Here is a 24,004-nt window from a genome sequence, read left to right as displayed (position 1 = left end):
AAAAAAAAAATCACTGAAAAATGACTAAAGTGCAAATTGTTCGAGAAAATCCGGCTTCAGTTTAATGCGTTAAAAATGTATGAAAACATACATCTTTATGTGTGTCGTAAATGTGACGACACATTTACGTAGAAATTCGCTTTTAATAGGTCATTTTATGTTTTGTTGCACTCCTTGTCTGTGACTCAAATCCTTTTTGACGTCAAATTTTCATGAAAAGCAAACATAATTGCTGCGACTCCACAATACAGGACGCAGAAACACGGAATGTGCGTCATGGCACACGTCATTCTCGTCTGGAGGGTGCCTATTTTTAGCCCATATAGAGTAGAGGATGTAGAGCGCAGAATGTAAACACAGGATGCGGACTCGTAAACACTCGTGCTACCCATTGGAATGGGAGCGGACAGCTGCAATTTTCACTGAACGGCTGCGCACAAATATGTAAAAGCGGTCATCACAGCCATAAGCGCATTGTGAGAGTGTACATGGCGTACATTACGTATATGTCGTATTTCATTTGTCATAATAAGGAAAATTCACAAACTTATATAGTCTGTATAACGTATATGTATACTGCAATGGACCTCGACCTTTGACATTGACCAGCGGTGAATTTCACGTCTTTCACATTAGGAGGCTGCCAGCGGTCATATACACGGAGACTGCAGGTGCACACGCCCAGGCCCGAGTGTGGCCTTGCGGACTCGCTCAGCTGGCTGATGGACAGCAACAGCACCGAGTCATGGCAGCTAGTAAGGCTGCTTGTAACAATACATCCAAACTGATTCTCCTAGTTCGCCTGATGTAAAAAGCTGCCCGTGCTTTGCAAACGTGACTTTGTTGTGCCGTGCTGTGTTTGTATCTTCATGTGTCACGGTTATGTTATGAAGATATGTTCTCCTTGTTTTGTCCTCAAAGGATGTCAAATAAATATGATGATGATGATGATGATTACGAATGCAATGCGTTCCCTTGCCCTCTTTTCGACTAAAAGTCAGTACACAATGCAATATGGACCTAGTCCATATTGCATATACAATGCAATATGGACTAGGTCACTTTGATGGAGACAATTCATGCCATAGGGCATAGGTCATGCAAAATTACTGTGCGGATAAATTGACATACCTACATACTGACAAGCGAACTTTTTTTTTTGACCGGTTTGACTTCGAATTGACGTCAATAATTCGACCTTGCTTTTATGTGAACACGTTTAAGTTAATCTATTCAGTGACATTTCACAATTTGGTTGTGATAAACGAGCCAACTCTGAACAACCTCTTTACTCAGACAAATTGTTTAACCAAATAACTACACAGAACATACTATTGTCGAAGAGTAATGATCATTTTGAAGAACCTGTTCTAACTTTTCCACTTTTCTAGTCCTCTGTCAGAAGTTGCTCTTTTGATGACTTTTCATCAGACGCTGTTCCTGCTTGGACATGTGAGAAGATCCAAAATTACTTTAAAATGTTTCTGAATGCTCACGATTTTCTAACAAAAGAGTGTTAATAGGCCGTGCCAGACTCTGGTTCAAACTCATTTCAAACTTTTTACCGTATGACACGGGGTGGGATGAAATGTAGGCATCAAAATATATATAAAAACACCCACTTTCCTAAACCTGTCGCAAATACTATGTAAAAGAAACCGTAATAAGTACGCATCCGGCAACACGCACAATATATCATGCATGAGACTGTTGCACCATCTGCTGCTGATTCTCACTGCCACCTTACGGCTTAAACAGAAGATATCAGCGAACAATTAATGATCCCTGTGCCGTTCTCGACTTATAATTTGTCCTTTCTCCTAATTGTTCACCCAGTTTTATAGACAAAATCTGTCATCTTTCACCGCACATGAGGCTGCGGCGGGCAGAAGAATGCCGTGCCGCCACGCACTGCTGCTGTGCGGGTCAGTCTAACAGGCCAGGCGAACGCGCCGAGCAGGTTAGACTGACCCGCAGTACACCGCTGTCGTGCGGATCAGTCGAGCCACGCAGAGAAGCGTTCAGTCAGAGTACCGGGAGTTCCTAAATAAACAGTCGAATTATTTTTGCCTCAAGTGGCGTCAACTAACAAAATCACACCAATCAAATTGCACGTGATGATAGCACGTGCAATGCCATTTTATTTCATACCAAAATCAATCACTTTCCATCATGCAGCCGTATAGTACAGACATAAAAACAAAAATAGTACATTTCTATTTTGAGACAAAGTCAATCGTTGCAACACAACGTAAGCTACAGCGACACTTAAAAAGGACCCAAGTGCCATCAAGAACCGTCATTTTAAGTAAAGTTGAGAAGTTTTTGGCAAGAGGTAGTGTGGAGAACGTAAAAAAGGGTAAATGTGGCCGAAAAAGAACCAAGAGGACGCCTCTAAACGCCCAAAAGGCACGAGAAGCCCTCCAGAGGAACCCACAAAAGTCGCTCAGACGGCTGGGCCAGGAACTGGGCTGTAGCAAAACCACCGCTCACCGTTTGGCCAGAAACGACGTTCAGCTGTTCCCGTATAAGGTCTCCGTTCACCAAGCACTGTCGAAAGTCGACAAACAGTCACGGCTTCTTTACAGCGGCTGGTTTTTGAGAAATTGCGAGCAGGGCAATGAGTTCCTTCACCGAAGCTGGTTCAGCGACGAGGCCCATTTTCATATGGATGGCCGCGTGAACTCCCAGAATTTTCGATTCTGGTCGACGGAGCCACCCGATTTGGTCGCGGAAGCCCCTCTGCACAGTGTGAAGTGCACAGCCTGGTGTGCAATGAGCAGCAGTGGCATAATCGGACCTTTCTGGTTTGAGAACGACGCTGGGGAGTCTGTCACCGTCAACGCTCAGCGCTACCGGCAAGTCCTAGCCAAGTTCTGGACTGCGCTGAACAGGCGGCTGGGTGGAGACAGGCAGCTGATGGACCAACAATAGTTCCAACAAGACGGAGCCTCGGCGCACACGGCCGTTGCGACTCGAGAATGGCTGCGGAACCGATTCGGTTCGCGGGTTATCTCCCACAGAGAGGTGCGGACCTGGCCCGCACCTCACACCTCACAATATAATTCACAATTATATTATGAATTATAAGATGTCCGTGCGTGCCTGCGACTGTCATGCCTTATGTGTCTTAATGCGCCTGAAAGGCGCCGCGTATCGGCGTGAAATTTGGCATGCCGAATCGGTGGGTTGATGTGACCTCTGTATTAAAACTTGGGACGGATTGGCCCAGGAGTACGCCGTCAGCACGCGCTCGCGTGCGCCATAGGGTTAACACGGGAAACGGTCAAATCGACGATCGGGCGAAAACCGGCCTGCGGCGCTCGCTTTCCGGGCCTGAAACTCGGCGACGGATTGCCGTAGCGAGGTGGGGTTGCCACTGATGGGTAGAGGAGAGATGGAACTAGCGTATTGATATGGTTTCATAGTACAGCACGCGCCACGTGCAAGACAGCACCCCCGGTTGTCAAAAAATGACCGATTTCGTGCATTGTGGGAAGAAAACCGATGCCGCTGGAAAACGGCTTGACGGAATTAAATCGGTGTTGTATCATTTTGCAGACAAATGTATGTGTAATAAGATAATAGCAACCAAAAACTGATGCTCCGTACCATTTCCTTAATAATGAAAAATTAATTTGAAAATTTGATTGGCGCGGAGCGCGATGTTATTTACAACACCAAAACGTATTGAAAACGATTATCAATCGTTATGAAACCTACATATTCGGAAAGAGCATTCTTTGCTGACCAATATCCACCCAAACTATTATCAAAAAGTCAATAAATTTTGTGAAAATGACTCAAACATACGACCGTGCTTTGTTAACGTTACAGGTATTTTTCGACGAAATCAGATCGATGGCTTATGGCCGGCAGGCCATTCAACTTTTGACAATAGCTCTCAAAGCATGGGCTGCAATGCACCACCCGCAAAGGGGAATTCCAAACACTGAAAATAAGTGCCTACCAGTAAACGGCACATTATTGTACTAGGAATAACTCAGCTACTACTGGGCCGATTGCGCTGAAACTTGGACTGTGGGTGGAGGGGGCACTCACCTGGCGATGCATGGTCGTTTGTCACAGATAGGGTGGATCGATTGCACGTGCGCACGTGAGGGGTCCACTTATACATCTCAAGAACGGCTGAGCCGATTTCGCTCAAATTTTGTACACTGTTGGGGACAATTTAGAAGGGTGGCTGGCACAAGTCATCTGGAGTCTCAGTTCGCGCGTGCGCACGTGCAGTTGGCCGCTTTTATAGCTCAAGAACGGTAAGAACTTTTATAGCTCAAGCTCAAGGTATATAGATCACCGTAGGTGAAGGTCGTTCAGTTACTGCTGCGCAGCGGTCAGTCCACTGCGGCGGTATGCGTCCGTCCAGAATGATAGAGAATCTCACGGCTGACTCGAATATCGACACGCATGGCGCATTTTAACAAAGTACCATGTACAATTACATTCACAACCGGAACCATTAGAAAACTCTGCTTAGAGACGGTTCAGTAAAACGTGAGGCGGATCCGGATGCGATAGTAAATTGATGTAAATTGAGACGCTATGTATGTGAAATGCTTACATGTACATGTGGCCGCTTTTATAGCTCAAGAACGGTAAGAACTTTTATAGCTCAAGCTCAAGGTATATAGATCACCGTAGGTGAAGGTCGTTCAGTTACTGCTGCGCAGCGGTCAGTCCACTGCGGCGGTATGCGTCCGTCCAGAATGATAGAGAATCTCACGGCTGACTCGAATATCGACACGCATGGCGCATTTTAACAAAGTACCATGTACAATTACATTCACAACCGGAACCATTAGAAAACTCTGCTTAGAGACGGTTCAGTAAAACGTGAGGCGGATCCGGATGCGATAGTAAATTGATGTAAATTGAGACGCTATGTATGTGAAATGCTTACATGTAGTGGGAATGTAATGCTTAAATACATGTGACTAATACATTGAATACAGGCAACACATGTGCTATTCATACTAGCTTAGCTTCGATGTTATGAACTCAGGGCGAACATGTCATCGCGCATGCTAGTATTTGAAGTTGAGTTATACAACCGTTGCAAAATCATACATTGTACATTTCATTGCGGACTTAGGAAAAATGCTTAAGCACAGAACAATTGTCGAGCATTAAATGTACTCCTTGTTTTCATAAATGAAATCATGTGAGTTGACTAGGTACGTTTGAAAAAAAATGAGCCGGAGTCAGCTACCACGCACTTACCGATACCGGCACATTTCGCCTGGATTCGGACCCGGTGAGCTCGTATTTGTTCGGGGCTGAGACCCGAATACTAACCCGTAACCGGGGTCGAGGTGTTGTGAGGGGTCACGACCTGGCCCGCACCTCACAATTACCGGATGCGATAGTAAATTGATGTAAATTGAGACGCTATGTATGTGAAATGCTTACATGTACATGTGGCCGCTTTTATAGCTCAAGAACGGTAAGAACTTTTATAGCTCAAGCTCAAGGTATATAGATCACCGTAGGTGAAGGTCGTTCAGTTACTGCTGCGCAGCGGTCAGTCCACTGCGGCGGTATGCGTCCGTCCAGAATGATAGAGAATCTCACGGCTGACTCGAATATCGACACGCATGGCGCATTTTAACAAAGTACCATGTACAATTACATTCACAACCGGAACCATTAGAAAACTCTGCTTAGAGACGGTTCAGTAAAACGTGAGGCGGATCCGGATGCGATAGTAAATTGATGTAAATTGAGACGCTATGTATGTGAAATGCTTACATGTAGTGGGAATGTAATGCTTAAATACATGTGACTAATACATTGAATACAGGCAACACATGTGCTATTCATACTAGCTTAGCTTCGATGTTATGAACTCAGGGCGAACATGTCATCGCGCATGCTAGTATTTGAAGTTGAGTTATACAACCGTTGCAAAATCATACATTGTACATTTCATTGCGGACTTAGGAAAAATGCTTAAGCACAGAACAATTGTCGAGCATTAAATGTACTCCTTGTTTTCATAAATGAAATCATGTGAGTTGACTAGGTACGTTTGAAAAAAAAATGAGCCGGAGTCAGCTACCACGCACTTACCGATACCGGCACATTTCGCCTGGATTCGGACCCGGTGAGCTCGTATTTGTTCGGGGCTGAGACCCGAATACTAACCCGTAACCGGGGTCGAAGCCGAGGAAGGGTTTGTCCTCAGACTTCACGGTTCTACACATCTGGGAAATATCCTAACTAGCTTACAAAATTTAACATCATCTGGAGAAAGTAGAAACAAAATGGCGGAGAACTAGACGTGAGTCTCGGGTCAATAAGTACAAAAGTAACGTTTTTGGCCTATTGCTTTTACCAACAAAGAATATTTTTTGCCAGACTGCATTCTGCGTTCATCGGAGAGCGATCGCTAAGGGTCTGAATTCAGATGACATCAAGGATCGGGACTGGGTGAACCGCGACATTTGAAGTTCGTCAACACTCGAATAAACAGCCTGGCAGCCGTCCTGAGCCTGTGTTATCGGAGGGTCGGTCTCACGAACTGTCGAAGTGTCTAATCTACATATAGGCTGCATTGTTGATCTAACGAGCTGGAGATCACATTTATCAAGACATTGGTGAATGTGGTTCTGATAACGAATATGAGAAATGTACGGGAAATTACTCCATTCCGTGAGAGATACGTGAAAAACACTTCGGCAATTTCCTCTAAACTATGAATAGTTGATGAAGTATCATATTACTTTTTGTACTTAGTGACACCAGATTCGATTCGACTGACCCTTGATCGAGAGTTTCACTGCAAGTCCACCACAAGAGCAACAGCCTGCTCCCGGCAAAATTGATAATAAAATAAACGAACAACTTAAAGGGAATAGTTCACTTTCTCAAAGTTAGTTTTTTTCAATGGATGTATAATTTTCAGCAAATGATCAGCAAATGATCAGCAAAGAAAATAAAACCTCTTTAAAAAGATTATTTTCTATATTTTTATATAGGAAGAACTATACCTATCCCACAAAAAAAAAATGTTTGACGCGGAAGCTTATTACGGATGACCAATCATATTGCTTAGTTACAAATCCATCGGCTGTACGCAGTATGCTGATTGGCTGACGACGACGTAACTGAATTCCTCAGCAAGGCACTCTTTTCGGAACGAGAAATGGAATATATTCATCTACATAGTGTGATCGCTGGGCCGTAAAGCTTCCGATTTGTGCTAGTCTCAGCTCAAGCTACAAATAACAAAACTGCTATTCCAGTTCAAAACCCCATGTTAAAAGTGAACAGTATAAACAGTATATCCTTTAAGTATAAAATCAAATGCGCATGACCTGAAAGGTATGTCACCCTTAACGCCACAGCGATCTCATTCGAGCATTAAAAACACCCCATGGAGAAACCTAAAGGGGGCGCAAAATGCAGTAGCTATTCCGCCATTTTGCTCTTGTTTATAAAGTAAGAAGTTTCGATGTAGGAAAGTGATATATCGATGATGATAGTAAGGGAATATTGTATTTATATTATTAAACAGTTTGTGAGAGCTGATGCCGATAAAGCTGTAATTGATTAGAAGCGATAGAAAGACTCGTGATATGTTAACCCGCGCCCTGCTGGGGGGGGGTTGCTTGAACACCCCCCTTGTGGTTTTTCGCGAATATCTCAAAAACGGCGGCGCTTCGCGCCGCCGTTTTTGGTACACCTTATCATACATCAATTTTACACATGTTGTGAAAATTTCAGACCAAGGTCATTCAAGGTCAGGTCACCAGGTCACTTGAAGTGACCTCACCTCATAAAAACTTTCAATGTCTGTCATAGCTACACCGAGTGACCGATCGCTTTGAAACTTTCAGCGATTGCTAAGGGCAATAGCATGTACAAAATGTATATCTCAGAATTTTGATATCGATGACCTAAGGTCAGGTCAATTTTGCGACCTCGCCATTATAAGTTATAAGTGGGAGAAAATTGAAATGCGCCTCTTTTGGATGCAAGACATTATAAACACTCCCAAACACCGAATTACAAGTGTTTTAGACACACTGAACATGAAACTGGTGTCCGTGACCCTTGTTTATGCCCTGAGGTCATCTTAGGTCACGAATGGTATCTAACAGTTTTTCGCAAATAACTTTTGATAGAGGCATGCTAGAGCGATGAAAACGCCTTACATGTGTTCAGCTCGACGATACGGATCGACTGATATGCAACATGACCCTTTCCGGTCAGGTCATGACCTTGACCTGAGGTCAAATTTTCAAGTTGACCTTTCAAGGTCAAGTTATAGTTCATTCGATGCGTCTTGACGAGAGGAACACGATGCCGGTAAAAGTAAGCTCGTACAAGGCTTGGGTCAAAAGTTATTGCAGAAAAACTGTTTTCGAAAAAATCGGTTATTTTTGCAGTTTTTGCCCCCTGCAGGCAAAATCGTTGACGTTAGGTCAAATCTGAGAGAATTACTCAGAAAGGGCGTTAATAGGACTATCGAATGCGCTTTTCCGCGGCGCTGTAGCTCTATTGGTTCCCGAGTTATGCGTTGGCTTCTTGGAAATTTTCGACATTCGACCTGGAAACCGGCGAAATTTTGCCTTCAATGACCTCTGGTGACCTGACCTTTGACCTGACCAAAAAATTGACCGAAGTGATTTCGTCATTATTTTTGACGCTCTTTCGAACGCCGCCTTCCGCGTATCGCTAAGTGGCCCAGGAGCCGAGTTACAAGGGGGGGGGGTGTTCAAACACTCCCCCAGCAGGGCGTGGAAATCCAGGACCCCCAGCCGGGCGCGGGTTAAAGGGACTATCCCACCTTTAACATGGGGTTTGAGTTGAGATAGCCAAGTTTGCGGCGAGGTTCAGAAACCACTATCTATCTAGGTTGCAACCCCCGCGGCCTCTTGGTGTTGAAGAAATTCGTTCCCTTCATTTGAAAATGGGCCTTGTACTCGTACAAGGCCCGCTATCTTCAACATGGAGCGACCGTTAGTGTGACGTCACCTCGTTTAGTCATTCTGATTTAAATGGGTTTGTTCGTTGAAAAATCGCTTAAAACTTGGTCTGAACTTTGTTGTGGTGCCTACAGAGTAAAAAGAATCAGCTTTATGACAGTAATGTGGCCTGGGGAAGGAGGTAATTTTGGGCTGTGACGTCACATATTTGAAAGTTTGTGTTTGGAATATGGGAAGCCTAAGATGTTTAATGGAAAATAAATGCCAGAACCGTGTTCCTGGTCATCCAATCTATAAAGTCGGGCACAATTTAACTGGTTTTAACAACATCTTAGAAGGTGGGATAGTCCAGTCATTTGGCAATTATCCAGTGTACGGTAGTAGGGTAGCCTGGGGCAAGACGCCCCAGATAATTTATTTTGCTACATAACTTTTGTCCCACATCACCTGGAAGGCCAAATTTGTGCTCAATGCGTTCTTTGGACATTTTACTTTAAATTCCACCCCTCAAATTCATTCACTTATGATCGGACTCCCAGCTAGGAAGTGGTTTGTGAAGCAACTGCAAATAGGGCGTTTTGCCCCAACCCCAGGGCAAAACGCCCCAAGGCCTGGGGCAAGAAGCCCCATACTCTAGATTAAAGATTAAACATGCTAGTTGACTAAATCTTATATGAGAGGTCCTTTAGACCTTGGGAGGCACGGCTCTGAAGTTAGCACCTTCCATCCTATCAGGTGTTCAGCTACGACACTATTGTATGAGCAGGTTTTTCACCTGCCACATAAGGCCAAATAATAAATTATTGCAATGCAAATGTTAACAAAATACTTCCTTTGCCATCCAGCTGCTGAGAAAAGTACATATAAATGCATAGAAACATACCGTTCGCCAGCTACCGAACATTAGGAAGTGGGTAGTCCGAACAACACATGAGGTAAAACGCCCCATGGGGCTTTTTGCCCCGCGACCTACTGGGGCGTTTTACCCCATCACGTAGTTCGGTCAGAGAACAACGCCTTGCACTCCAGGAAGACATAATTTAACACGAACCAACCCGGCATTATAAGCGTTAGACAATAGTTGTTCAAAATACATAAAATTCGTTAACCTGATGTGGACGATAAAAGAACGCATGATGCATAATCTGACAACAAAACATAAAAATCACTCCAAAAACACATTTTTGGCTATATCTTCCTAAAGAGTCATCACAATTTCTTTCCAGTCTGCTCATATAATGATCGTATAGTGCACGTTTTATAGAAGAGAGGATGTTTCCCCAGAACCTTGCCAGTTGTGAGAAACATCGGTGAGGCGTTTTACCTCGGCGGGGCGACTTGCCCCGGTCTACCCTAATAGTATACCTACATTACTGCCCTGGGACCGGGAAAATCCTTTATATTATTTAATTTTTTTTGTGGGCGACCCTATAATAGTAACTAGACCAAGTAGACCTAGTAACAGGTATCATGGCTCGAGGGGCACTACGAACAAAAACCTATGAAACGCTACGCCGTTATGACGCAGTAGAAAAACAACTTTGCAAATAACAAGGCTGAAACACACCATGCATGCAGCCGTGAATTACAAGCTGTGAAATCAAGTGAAATTTTTCACTCGTCCAAATGACGAACACAAGGTCGGGAAAAACACTTTTAACCATCATTATTAAGGTTGCTTATGTTTGCCAAAGGAAAATTAGCAACATGGTTGCAAAGAATCATGGCATACCTACTGATAAGCTTTTGATAAATGATTACTTTTGTTTTCATTTGTTAAATCAACCTGCATAATGTGTATATGTTACGGCCCGTTTGAAAACCCGGCCCATATTAATGCTGCCCGGCCCGCATTAATACTGACCGGAGACCTGGCCCGTATTAATACGGGCCGGTCAGCATTAATGCGGGCCGCCTTGCCGGTCGGTATTAATGCGGCCGATTTAGGTGGGCAGTATAAATGCTGCCCACCTTTTATTTCAAAACTTATCTGTCTGCTGCAAAATCAATAACATTAGCATGTCTTTATAGACGGCGGCTTACTGATAAAAGTTGAACACCATGTGTAAATATTCGCCAACCCCGCTTCGAACCCACAACCATTCGATTACAAGACCGGAACATATACCCCGAGACTAGCGAACAGATCGAAAGGCAGTGAATTGGGCAAGCAGTTCAAACTAGTGCTCGGCAATGATATGGAATAAAACGTGCTCGAGAAAATAGATGCTATTATACGTGATAAACCCGCGCCCCGCTGGGGGGGGGGGGGGGCAGAATCTGCCCCCCCTCCCGTTTTTCGCCAATAACTTCTAAACGCGTTACGCCAGCGACGTCAAACTTTCGGTACCTTATCATACATCAATTTGACACGTTCCCTAAAAAATTTGAGCGAAATCCGTCGGAAATTTTTTGAGAAATTGACGTTTTAGTGACGTCATGTTCGCCATTTTCGCCTCAAAAACGGCAAAATTTCAAACGCCGCTAACATCTTCATTTTAAAAGAAATCAGGACGTAACAAGGTTATGCGTCATTCCACTTTGTCTATCAAATGGCTATCTCGGTTTTTTGAAAATTTTGGATTTTGGCCCAATTTTTTTTCTAAAAAAAATGACTTTTTTGGGAAAATAATTATAAAATCCAAAATTTTGAGTGTATAAAAAAACGGAATATATGTCAGAGAAGTGGTCTATGTGCACCTACATACCAATTTTTAGAAGAATCGGTTCAAAAATGTGGGAGTTATTCAAAATTTTATGACGTCACGACACACAAAAATTTTGAAAACTGATTTTTTGGAAGTTCTAGACCTCGTACGGAAACAAAAATAGCACCATTCGATTCGCCGTGAAAAACTGCATCAGATAGACACTTTTTTGGCCTTAAAAACCAACTTCAAAATTTGACCTCACTTGACCTGACCTTGACCTGACCTCGACCTGAAATTCATCCAGAGGTGGTCCATATCACTTATTGAGTGTGCCTATTGAATTCTATGAGTAAAGTGACCCATAAAACATTTGTCGCACATGCCCTTTACTATATTTTGTTTTTGGTGACCTGACCTGACGTGACATGACCTTGACCTTGACCTTTGAATGACATTGTATGCAACGAATATTGTCTTGGTAGTCTAAGAACACGTTTTGGGCAATCAGTCTCAGTCCATTCTTCGGCAACTACGGTGCAAGGCCGATACTGTAGAAACTTGCATTTTGTACCCTTGACCTGACCTTGACCTGACCTCTGACCTACTTAAGCAAAAAAATTTGGGCTCTTAAGATCTGCCTTGTTGAGAGCTTTCGATTGCCGTTTTCCCCGTCTTTCTACGACCATCGGTTCGGAAGTTAGACAGGGGGGGGGGGCAGAATCTCCCCCCCCCCCCAGCAGGGCGCGTATGGCTGAATAGCCCAGCGGGGCGCGGGTTAAAATAGTTCAAAACACCATTTAGAGAAAACAAACGAGGGTTTATCATAATTTTGTAGAGACAACCAGCAATATTCATCTAGACGTTGACCAGGGTAATAAAAGCAGGTCTAACACATCGCCCAAGGTCACCTCAGGGAGTGCCGACACTGCCGCGCGCCCATTTCTTCCATTACCGCTGGAGGACCGACAGTGAGTATCAGCGTATCACGCATCTGTTTCATTATCTGATCTTAATAACTAGTGATCATAAAGAGTATGGCAACTTCATTTTGAAAATGTCATAATTCGAGGACTTGAGCACTGATTTCCACTTAACCCTCGCACTTACATCGCAAAAAGCCATAAAAAGCCATGGGGGGTGGGGTCGAACGGACCCCCCCTCGTTTTTTTGCGAATAACTCGCGTAAAAAACGGCCGATCGCGACGAAACTTTCAGTACCCTCGAGTTATTCAATTTTACACCTGCTCTAAAATTTCATGACCCTAACCCAAGTGACCTTTAACCTGTGACCTGATCCTCGAGACCATGTTTGGCCGGAATCGCAATTCAGCGTATGTTGGCTCATATTATCTGCGTGTTTCTAGTCTTGTTGTGGTTTTAAACACTGGAACATGTAAAATGATGTTGTACCAATGCATTATGGTGGGTGTCAATGTCATGTATGGTGTAAGGTCAAGGTATGGTGGGTCTATACGCTGAAGATACCACGAAACAAATATTTACTAGCCAACAGTCAAAAAGTATAAAAGACATTTAAGACCACTGCAGGCCTACGCAGCATTTGCTAAGACATGGAATAGAGACTAGTTGGCTAGTTTTGATATGGCCCGAGTTTTCATATGGCCGTGAGGAAAAAAGTGGGCTGTATTAATACTGCCCGGTCCGTATTAATGCTGCCCGCCAGGCGGCCCGCATTAATGCTGACCGGGGGCCGTATTAATACGGGCCAGGTCTCCGGTCAGTATTAATGCGGGCCGGGCAGCATTAATACAGGCCGGGTTTTCAAACGGGCCGTAACATATACACTGGCTTGCAAACAACGAAGTACTCGGTCTGTACCGAAGTTCCATCCCCATTGAGTTGTGGGCTGTCAAAGAGTCGTCCCCCCCCGAAGTCCGGGGCGTCCGGCTGACAGCACCCTCCCCTCCCCACGACTGTCAGCCGCGCAGTCACGACGGTGACAGTGCGCGGTAACTTGTCACGGTGACAGTCGGCGGTAGCCTGTCACCGTTCCGTCGCTCGGTGCCTCGTGGGGCCAGCCAGGGTCGCCAGATGCCCATAGAAGTTCAACTGAGAGCTGAACGAATAGATATAAGGATGGAATGGGCAGAGTGAGCGCACAGGGTGTAGAATAGTTGGCGGCAGGTGGTGCGAGTTTCGGAGCCTGGTGAGTAAAAAGATGATTGGTGTCAGATGTGTACCTACTTGAGACCCAGCAATTCATTTTTTACGATATGCACTTATGCATTACGCGAAACTAGCTCAAATGATGCCAATTACCAGCTGTGAGAAATAAGCCCCCAGAAATAAAAAAAATGTTGCAGGCTGTTTTATTACCCGAATTCAATGCTTCAAACACTCACACTCAAACATCTCCTTGTATTTGATGGAGCTGCACACGGCGCTGACACAGGTCGCGCCCACATCAGGTCGCACAGGAGCGGTGAGTTCGCAGAACCCTCGCACCACCGCTGAGACACGCGCCGCACTGACAGCCGTACGTACCGGTGCGTACGGAGCAACGAACTGCAATCGGCCCCACTCCGGGCCGCGGCGACAGTGGTTCGACACGCCGCGCGCACGTGCGTTCGAGCTCACGACGAGCCCACCGCGGGTTCGACACGCCGCGCGCACGTGCGTTCGAGCTCACGACGAGCCCACCGCGGAATATGGAGCCGAGGTGCCACCACGGGACCGCCAGAGACGCAGTGTGCGCGGCGGTGGCCGTCAGAGGCGCGATAAACCCGCGCAGGTGGCACAAGTCGGACGGCCCAGCTACACACAGCAGCCGCGGACGAGGGAGAAGTGTTGCAGCGCGGCTAAAGACAGTCTGCCGTCCGCAGTGGCACCAGCACAGTTTGGCAGTCACCAGCCGCCGGCCAGCACATCGGTAGGCACATCAAAATCGTATCAAACGACCTCTCGAGCGACCTGTAGCATTCGACACTCGGCAACGGCTTAGCATAAATCAGCAACTCAGACAATGCAGCGAAACGCAGGAATTCAATGAAAGACAACATAAAACCGCCGTGGATTCATTATTGGCGCTGGACCGACCACACCGACAAGATTGATAGTTTTTAGCAAACATGTCGTCATTACAATTCAACCACTTACGATCAGATTATTACTTCTACACCAGGTTTACTTAGGACACTGTCTCACACCTGCGCATAAATAGGTTCAAAAAGCTCTTCGTTCAGCTATGTAAACAGTCATGCGAACGAACCTGTCGTACCAGCCCCGATTACAATATAAAGTACACCTACGTCCTACACTTTCCGTTCAACGATATACACATCCACTAGAAGTCACCTCTGCTTCTTTACCATTTTCAGCAGGATCGTTCAAAACGTACAGACTCCTCAAAAACCGTCCACAAATAAGGCTGGCAAGTAAAACAGTCAGGCGCCCGTCGGTAGCCGGCGGCCCACCTGCCAACGCCCGGGGAGCGCCCACGCCCACACCGGCCTGACAGGCGCGCTCGGGGTTGGCTCGTCCTAGTCGTCCGGCCTTCGGGCCGTTTCCACTCGCCACACGTCGAAACGAGCGCAACCGTTGGCAGATAGCTTCAATTCGAGCAGAACGCTTCGGTTGGTAGATCGCCGCAGTGCGAGCAGAGCACCGAGGTTGGCTCACCACTCAAACATGACAAACTCTAGCGGGACAGAGCAATCTTTGGCAGATCATTCCGATTCGAGCAGTGCACCAGGGTTGACAGACTGCCCCGATGCGAGCACAGAGCCGCGGCTAGTGGTTCACTTTTCAATCATTATCCTCCACACCAGTCATCCTGAGCCAAAACAGAAACAGGACTCTCGCAAGGAAGTGTCATGTCACCAGCACTGTTTGTAGTTCACACCAGTCGAACGATGACAGAGTTTATTGGCTATGACTATCTTCTCTCGGAGGTTCTGTGTACTTTATCATCATCTCAGGCGACCGGTAGAGGAATATTAACTTCGCGAATAGTTCCTCTTCCAGTGCCAAGTTGCCTCTTTCTCGTACTAAGTATATATCCTCGCATATCTGAAAATCACAAAGAGCGTGCATGTGACGAAAGAGAACAGAGGCATACAGGAGCGCACAGAAGACAAGCTGTTATTCTAGGAGCGTTTGTGACCTCCCAAATCAGTCGCGACATTTTACAGCAAAAAAAAAAAGAGCAGCTGGCAACTTCGCTCTTACCACAAGATTCTGATATTTATCTTTCAGGTGCGAAAAATTATGCGAAAATTTCACAAAAAAGCTCTCAAGACAATTATCAAAGATGCATGGAAGCAGACTTCACTACTTTTATACTCAAGCGCACCCTGTTTTATGCTAATTCGCCGAAGACAATAGACGAGGACAACAAATAATAGACTGTATCCGTCATTGGGCAACTGTTGCTGCTTTTATGATTATCAAGAACAAAGTTATCTATAAAAGTGCATTCGGACATTAAAGCAACCGCAACGACACAGGAACAGACAAATATAAATTGCAATCCTCGTCAGGCTACGGTGCACGAGCGGAATTCGAACTCGGCTCATGACGTATGACCTTTTTATGAACACATTTCTATTTCACATATCACTCAGGCAACATCACACTGTCACATACCCACAGCTCTATATCCATAGCATATATATAGACCCATCTTTAGCTTTCAGCTCCTATCGGTGTCATTACATCGTACTTCGTTTCTAAAAAACAGGCACTATAAAAGCTACAAAACATGCGTACTATACGGCCACACTTATCCCTCCGTGCACGATTGGCATCCAACCTAGATTCATAAGCAGGAACTACTGTTCCCGCCCCGGCCTCTGCCCCCGCCACCTCGCAGCTTGGTGAGGCTATCCATGCGAAGCGGCGCCCCTGACCACCGACCCGTCAAGCGAGCCGCCCACAATGCTGGCAGATGATCCGTGTGAGAGGCAGGCGCGGCGGCCCGGCCCGACAGCATATGTATGCTGGGAGGCCGGGCACGGGTTGGCCCGGATGGGTAGGGAGGGGATGAGCGAATGACCTTGCTGACTTGCAGAGTTCGGTCCATGAATCCTAGCCCCGTAGACACTGCAACTATAAACTAACCTGCAGTATTCGATCCACGTAGGGCAGTTCGTCGAACATTATATGGTAGGAGATGTCAACGAACGGGGTCCGGCACAGGCGGCCGATGACCAGCACGAAGGTGGTGTATGAACCGATGATGCTGCGGGCACAGACGAGAGACCGGTCAGCGGTTATGACGGTGGACGAGGTTAGCGTATCGACTCATCTGCAGGTAAATTATCACGCCACGTCTCATGCGGTAGATAATATATGTAAATACTGAAAGGGGACAGAAACATAAAAAGGCGTTTTCGGAAGAAAGTCGAGTAAGAATTTGTAAGAATTAGGGGCATCGGCGAGAGGATCACATGCGAGTATCGGTGAGACCGGTGATCTATCTGCGTTTTTTTATATGAGACCTATCACCGGCGAGATGATGACATGGTTCGGTGTGAACCAGGCTCTGAGAAGTCCGGCTCACTACACACAGATGGTCGTGAACGCCGGTAGTCGGTAGTCAGAACAGTCCCATCAGCGGAATCCTTTTCGAATCTACCCTTTGGCATATCCACCTTTGGTATACTCGACTTTCATAAACAACCAGACGGGCGCAAAATTATCAAACTATTTATAAGAACACGCTGAGAGTATAAACATGTAGTTTGGGCGGCTGGTTACAGCTTGCTGTGCAAAATGCATGCTTAATAAAACATATATATCTCAGACGCTGTGTAGAATACGTTTTTCACTGTTGTTTTGTTCGTGTAACGACGCTATCCATGCCGGCAGTGTATAACTTTTTCGAACTGTCAATCAACCTCTCCCATCCGCCAAAGAAAGGTGTGGCTCGAAGGTGTGAAATTCCGTGCTCAAGTTCCTCCTGGCCACGTCACGTCGCAGACAACGCCACCGTATCCGGGCGCATTGAGAACCAGAGCCGCCTTCTTGTAAGCGGAGACGGCCGCCGCGGACCCCGCCGTACCGGCCGGCCCCTCGCACACGCCGCGCCGGCAGACGTCATCAGAGACCCCGGCGTCACCGGATACTGGGCGCGTCATCTAACGGGCGTCACTTACTGATGACGCGTGACGAACCGCTTAGCTGGCACGCGCCATGACGTCACCCATGAGAGCGACGTCATACATGAGAGCGACGTCACATGACAACGACGCTCACGGCACGGCGGAGCGAATGGAGATGAGCTCAGGGCTACACTGAGCCCTGAGCAGTGAGCAGGCTTACCTATCTATGTCTGAACCGGTCGGGGGTAGGGGTACGGATGTCTGGAGCGCTCCGACCGGACAAAACAGGTGTGGCCCATCTGATAAACCATCCTGCATCTGCCATCGCGCGTCCGTGATTGCAACATGGATACAACTGCCAGACATTCATGGAGTTCAGGCGGATAAAAACAGCCCTTCGAGTGGATATATGTGAAGCGAATATAAACAGAGGGAGTGCCGGGAGCTATTTATAGGCTGGTTTACAATTCAAAAGCAGCTGCTAGGTCACTCATGCGGCAAACCCTGTTGCGAGGGTATGCCGGCCATATAGTCGAGCGTCATGTACCTAATGACCCCGTCAGAGTGTATATGATTGATCCGGTCGTTGCATTCTGGCATCTATACGGGTGCCATCAACGTCTAGAAAACATTCAGCTTATTTACAAGTCAGCGTTTAAGAACTGGAAGTCAGAATCTGGTTCAGAGTATCATTACAAAGATGAAGTGCAGCAGCTACCAAATCAAAACACATCCGTGCCGCGTGCCCAGAAAAGGACGTCACTATTTTTAGCCGACATGTGACATAAAACACGTGGGTCACTGATGCCAAATTTAGAACCTGGGTACGATGGGGTCACCGAGACATTGCACAAGACGTACCTATAACGTTGATGTATCGAAGTGAATTGTTTTCCTCGATCGGCACCGTTGGAACTGATAAGAAGTGTGTATCATATCGTGCATGATATACCGAGCTAAATGATAAATCCCTTGTTTTGTTTTGTTGTGTTGATAAAGCCCTTGTTTAGTGCGAACATTCAGAAATCCCGCAACTAAACCATTATTCGTATCCAGACTCACGGTGCGATACATAATACAGATACGGCGCGATACTATACAATTTACGGGAAAAGTTAATATGCCTATCAGCGCTTATATGAGTCAGCGTCCACCAACAACCGACTGATATCATTTCGGAAGCATCCCGCATAAATTCTTCACTAATTGACAACGCAAGACTTAAAAACAAATTAACCATATTACATAGGTACAGCATTTTGACTAGAAAGCTTCTCGCTAAACACTTTTTCGTAAAGAGCATAATGCAGTGCACTGCAACGCATGTTGCAGAGCACTGAGTCCTATGACACAATGGCTGGTTTGCACCGCAAGTCCACCTGATGCTATTCCTGGTCGGGCATTCCTTGAGTCATTTTCATATGGGAATATTGTCTGATGACTGATGCATGTAACGGACTACTATGTCAAACACAGCCGCTTTGGATATCCGCTCAGGAATCGTGCACACTGACGAAGTTCCTTGTAAGCGCCCCATTGCGTATTCCTGTATGTTACGAATTTCCTTGGAAGCGTCCCATTGCGTATTCCTTTTCCATCAAAGCAGTACCAATCACATGTCGCAGCTGCTGGGGGTCCTCGGCTGGCTTAAAGCTACAGCGAGCTCATAAAGCACCACACTCTGTAGCTCGTCCTAAAGTACGGCGCATGAGTGAGCCGGAGACACTTGCTAGTGTTTTCGCTGTTTTTGCTAACACCCATTTGAAAATAAGCACGTATAATTGCTGACCTCACATCTGTATGAAGCTTCAAAATTCCCCAGTTAATCGGTAAGTTGCAAATACTTACATGAATATTAATATGAATACCCCAGCCATCGCGTCTTACGGCCACCCACGCTGGGCTTTTCACGTGAGACGGTCGACCGGGCGGAAAATGAGTGACTCTTCTCGCCTTTTACCGGGGATAGCCGGCCGCACCATAAAGGATATAAGCTGCGAAAGCTGCAGAGCCCCGCCGATATCCGGTTCATCCCGTTAGATGTGGGACGAGTTGAAGGGTCAGTCTCGCCGCTCTAGGCGACCTGGGGTCGACCAAAGCAGGATCGACCCGACAGACCGGCTGCAGCCATAACCTCCGTGCGCACCCGCGGGGATTTGACACTAGCCATGCAACACTGCTAGGGGTAAACATGCCTGGTGTTCGAACTGTCAGCAGGCGTTGCGCCTCCGGTCACCCCTTGGCCGTCGCTAGGTCCATCCTTTACGTAACGACCAAGACGCGGTTAACGGCGTGCGTCACGACTAGCCGACAGCGCCTGTCACGGTCAGGTCACCTCGCGCATCACGGTCAGGTCACCTCGTCACTAGCCGTCATGAACCGTTCGTGACGCGTCGGACGGCATATGTGACGTCAGAGACGCGGCGCGCTGACACTGCAGATGATCAGCTGGCTCGTCAAACAGCTGACCGGTCAGGAGACGCTCCGGACTATATGACCGGAAGGAAATAGCCCCGGGCTATGCGACCCCAGGTCATTTAACCAGACGGGAACGGCCGCTGGCTATAGATCCATCAAAAAGCGACAGGAGGCGTTGAGCTTTGGTTCGCTTTTGAACACAAAACTGCATTTCTTAGTAGCGGTTAGACACATTCAAAATATACCCGATGAAACTGTTGTCTACTGAGAGCTTCTCTAAATCAGTTTACGTTATAGTGGCAATGTGCCTTAAAGCGATCCCTGAAGAGCAAAAGAAGAAACTAACTAAAAGTTCGGTTACACTCACAGCATCATCAGCAGGATCCGTTCATCAGCGGCACGGGGAGCGCCGTTTCTTAATTCGGCCCGCTGTTACCGGTAAGCACCGTATCACGACAGCCGATTGCAAGAGATCCTGTTTTCGTGGGCCAGTCGTACAGATAACCGGCTCCAAAAATTTCCCCAGCAAAAGAAGGGACATGCAATGGTTTACATTTCGAATGATTTTTTCCTCGATAATTGTGTAAATCTCAATAAACTGTAAATATCATATTTGATTGGCAGATTCTTTAACAACAGTTCACTATCAAGCCATTTCGAAAATTGACGTAGAGTTTCCGTACAATTTCGTCTAGGGACACGCATATCAACCCAGCTATTTGAAGCGCAGTTTTTACGACAATACGATAGGCCCAACTAAACAGCTGGCTTTCAAACAAATATGAAAAGGTAAATGACCGCGGAACGAAGTAACAGGACCTAGTCATCATCGAACAGGAACAATCGATGATAGCTGGCAAAACACGTTTGCCTGGGGTAACTCTACCACATGATCCGCACAAATAATTAAATTTGATTGCTACATCAATTTAGTTCAGTGTTGTGCAACCGTGTCTAGTGGGCTATAAATCATACTTAAAGCCTAGTCACGTCACATCAGGAGTCATCGCCATATTTCCCGCTCATCTCTCACCAAGATACTGGTATTCAAACACTTAATACATTTCAGTTTTTCTTATCTAGCTCTAAAATATTTATGATATTTCCAATTTTCTTATCTCAACGACATAACGAAATGACGATGTCATACAAACACGGAGCATATCCTAATGGTTGAATAAATCGGCAGTTCTTCGGCCTGTCAGAGGCAGCAGGGGGTGGAGTGGGTAGGGGTAAGGGGTAAGGGGTAAGGGGTAGGGGTGCAGTCGTGCGACTGTCACGACAGGACCTGACAGTGACAGGATGACGGGGGGACGCTGTCTGACAGAGCTGTCAGCTGGGAGAGGGAGAGGTGAAGCGTCGTTAACTTGCCCCCTCTCTCTCTCTCTCTCTCTCTCTCTCTCTCTCTCTCTCTCTCTCTCTCTCTCTCTCTCTCTCTCTCTCTCTCTCTCGGGCTGAGCTAGCACAATCATGCCACCATCAAAGTGTTACATGCAGTGTCACCAGCTTGTGTAATTGCACTTGTGTACACAGTGTTACCACCATAGTGTTGACGTGGTAGTCACGCTGCGCCAAAAAAAAAAAAAAGTTCTTGGCAGGCTGAACTTGTGTGGGTATTCTGTTCTGTTCACACTGGGCCTTCCTTTCCATGAATATTCCATAGTCGTTGAGTTACCACGGTTTTTTACTAGCAACAAAATGTCCACTGTCCAGCCGCCTCCCACTGAGCCAGTCATTGGTCACACTCTCTTCTAAAGGAAGTGTTAAACATTCTCACCCACGGGCACTCGTCTCGTAGCCCGTCATACCTCAGCGTGGCTCATTGGTGATTGGAATTTCACGGTCCCACTCAGAGTAGTGCAGCACCGTCCGGTACAACCTGACCGGCGTCCGCGATCACTCAGCTCCCCATTCTCCGGGCCGGACACAGGCCACGCAAGGTCGTACTATATGACTCTCTGGTCTGCGTTCGTCTCATGTATAACTCACCTCTGGTTCATACCAATGACTGTGCAATGTGCATGGCCCTGTCCGTCTGATCTACGCTATACATACGCCCAGCCCTTACCAAAACCATGGCCGTATCGGAGGTATCAGAGGCTGCATCTTTCCTTCAACCAGCATTCTGATCTTCGGGTGACTTCCGTGACTTCGCATGCTCTTTTACTTCATATCGCGCGGTCGGCGGACCCCGTACGCGACTTGTCTGCTACGGTGAGGTACTACGCGGGTGTTGTCATAACCAGTGACTTGGTGACGTATGACGTCGTATGGCCCTGACCTACCCTATTCCGGTGATACACCCGTGACCTACGATGATGACGTTATGACCCGTGACCTACCCTACCCCAGGACCTACCGATGATGACGTCATGCTGCGTGACCTACCCCGCTCCGGTGACCTACCGATGATGACGTCATGACCCGTGACCTACCCCGCTCCGGTGATGTAGGTCAGCGTGCTGGGAAACGAGCGCTGACTGAAGCTGACCATCACCAGAAGACTGCAGGTGGCATAGGGCAGCCACCGGTACAGGTTGTCCCTGCAGTCCTCTTGGACCTGCACACATACATAGAACGCCGTGGTCAGAGAACAGTATAATGGTGGTACGCACTACGGGTGGTCAGGAGTCATATATTATGTCTCAGTAGGTATATCAAATGACAGAGCTGAATACGAATGTTCAGTCACGATGCAGCACACATGTCACCAATGGAGATCACGCCAGCGTCAAAGGTGGTAGCGGCCAGTTGCACAGTTCGAACGTTGATAGGTACCACGTACAGCCCTCAGCAGACTGCGTGGAAGGTATTCTTTTCCAACAAAACCGATAATAACTCAAAGGCTATGTTATCAGTCGGTCGCAACTCATTGCAAATAGATGCAACATGCTCCTCTCCTTCGATTGGGTCTATCACTAAGCAAAGTATGCGCATTGTGTGGCAACAAAATGCAAAAGTTTGTTTTTGGGGAAAAATAAACTTTTTTTGTAAAACTAGATGGAAAATGAATGCGATGATCAGCCCAATCTCAGGTGCGGAGTTTCACGCGTCTTTCTGTTACGAGTTCCGAGTGACCGATAGCATAGTATTCGCGTTATTCTCGGTTTTGTCGAAAAAAGAATACCTACCACGCAGTTTGCTGAGGGCTGTACCAGATAAGCTGCATAACATGCAGCACCAGGCTAAGGTAGTTACACCGCCGATTGAAATGTCACATGGGTGGCATTCTACTTCTTAATCTTAGGCTTATCCAGAAATAATTATCACTAAAGGCATCGCTGGCTCTGGGAGTTCTAACGCGTTACTGCGCCTACTACATAGCTAGCTACTTTGATCTCGTTCACACGCCCTTTGATAATATGGAAAACGGTCGTGATGGAAAAGGACTTTTCACCTTCAGTAAGGCAAGATACGTGCCAAAATCGCCTACGCAATCACCAGGCGCCGGTCATGGGCGTGGCGCGATCACTCCCGCTGACAGCATTCGATCTCCTAGAGAGATAGGCGCGCGCGGCGACACAAATCTTCCTCTAGTCTAAACATAGCAACGGTCGTGACACGGTACTGCTCAGAAATTAGCACGGCCGTGAGAACGCAGACCTACCACCAGAAAATCGGTCTGCAGCTTATATAACAATCATCCATCAGCTGTGTATATTGAAACAGTATATACAGCATGCCATGACCACTGAGTGCGCGCTTACGTTCTGGGTCGGCCGTGTGCACCTACCTCCCACCACTCGACTTCAGTCTCGTTGTCCCTCATCAGAGTGAGGTTCAGGGCGCGCCAGGCCGAGTCGGGGTCGGAGCGCGTGGGCTCCGTGAGCTCAGAGGCCAGCCCTGCCTTACCCTGAGGACAGAGAACACACAGTGAGCGCTACACAGCGGCCTGGGACGGCACAAAAGGCGTCATACATTG

General features: G+C 46.8%; 1 protein-coding gene across 2 annotated transcripts in view; it reads right to left on the bottom strand.

Moving 5' to 3' along the window:
• Positions 1-13,966: 13,966 nt before the first annotated feature.
• LOC122381805 (piezo-type mechanosensitive ion channel component-like) overlaps positions 13,967-24,004 on the bottom strand; it is a 97,504-nt gene continuing 87,466 nt past the window's right edge. For both annotated transcript variants that reach the window (XM_043366466.1, XM_043366467.1), the window contains 4 exons: positions 23,816-23,935; positions 22,518-22,642; positions 16,682-16,802; positions 13,967-15,631 (listed from right to left, as the gene is read on the bottom strand). In XM_043366466.1, the coding sequence (XP_043222401.1) occupies positions 15,485-15,631; positions 16,682-16,802; positions 22,518-22,642; positions 23,816-23,935 (513 nt within the window). In that variant the 3' untranslated portion in view covers positions 13,967-15,484. The remainder of the gene's footprint in view (positions 15,632-16,681; positions 16,803-22,517; positions 22,643-23,815; positions 23,936-24,004) is intronic.

This window comes from Amphibalanus amphitrite, unplaced genomic scaffold (assembly GCF_019059575.1).
Source record: "Amphibalanus amphitrite isolate SeventyFive unplaced genomic scaffold, NRLGWU_Aamphi_draft 000127F_arrow, whole genome shotgun sequence".
Taxonomy (NCBI): Eukaryota; Metazoa; Arthropoda; class Thecostraca; order Balanomorpha; family Balanidae; genus Amphibalanus; species Amphibalanus amphitrite.
The sequence above is the reverse complement of the archived record's forward strand: the minus strand, read 5'-3'. Positions and strand labels throughout refer to the sequence as shown.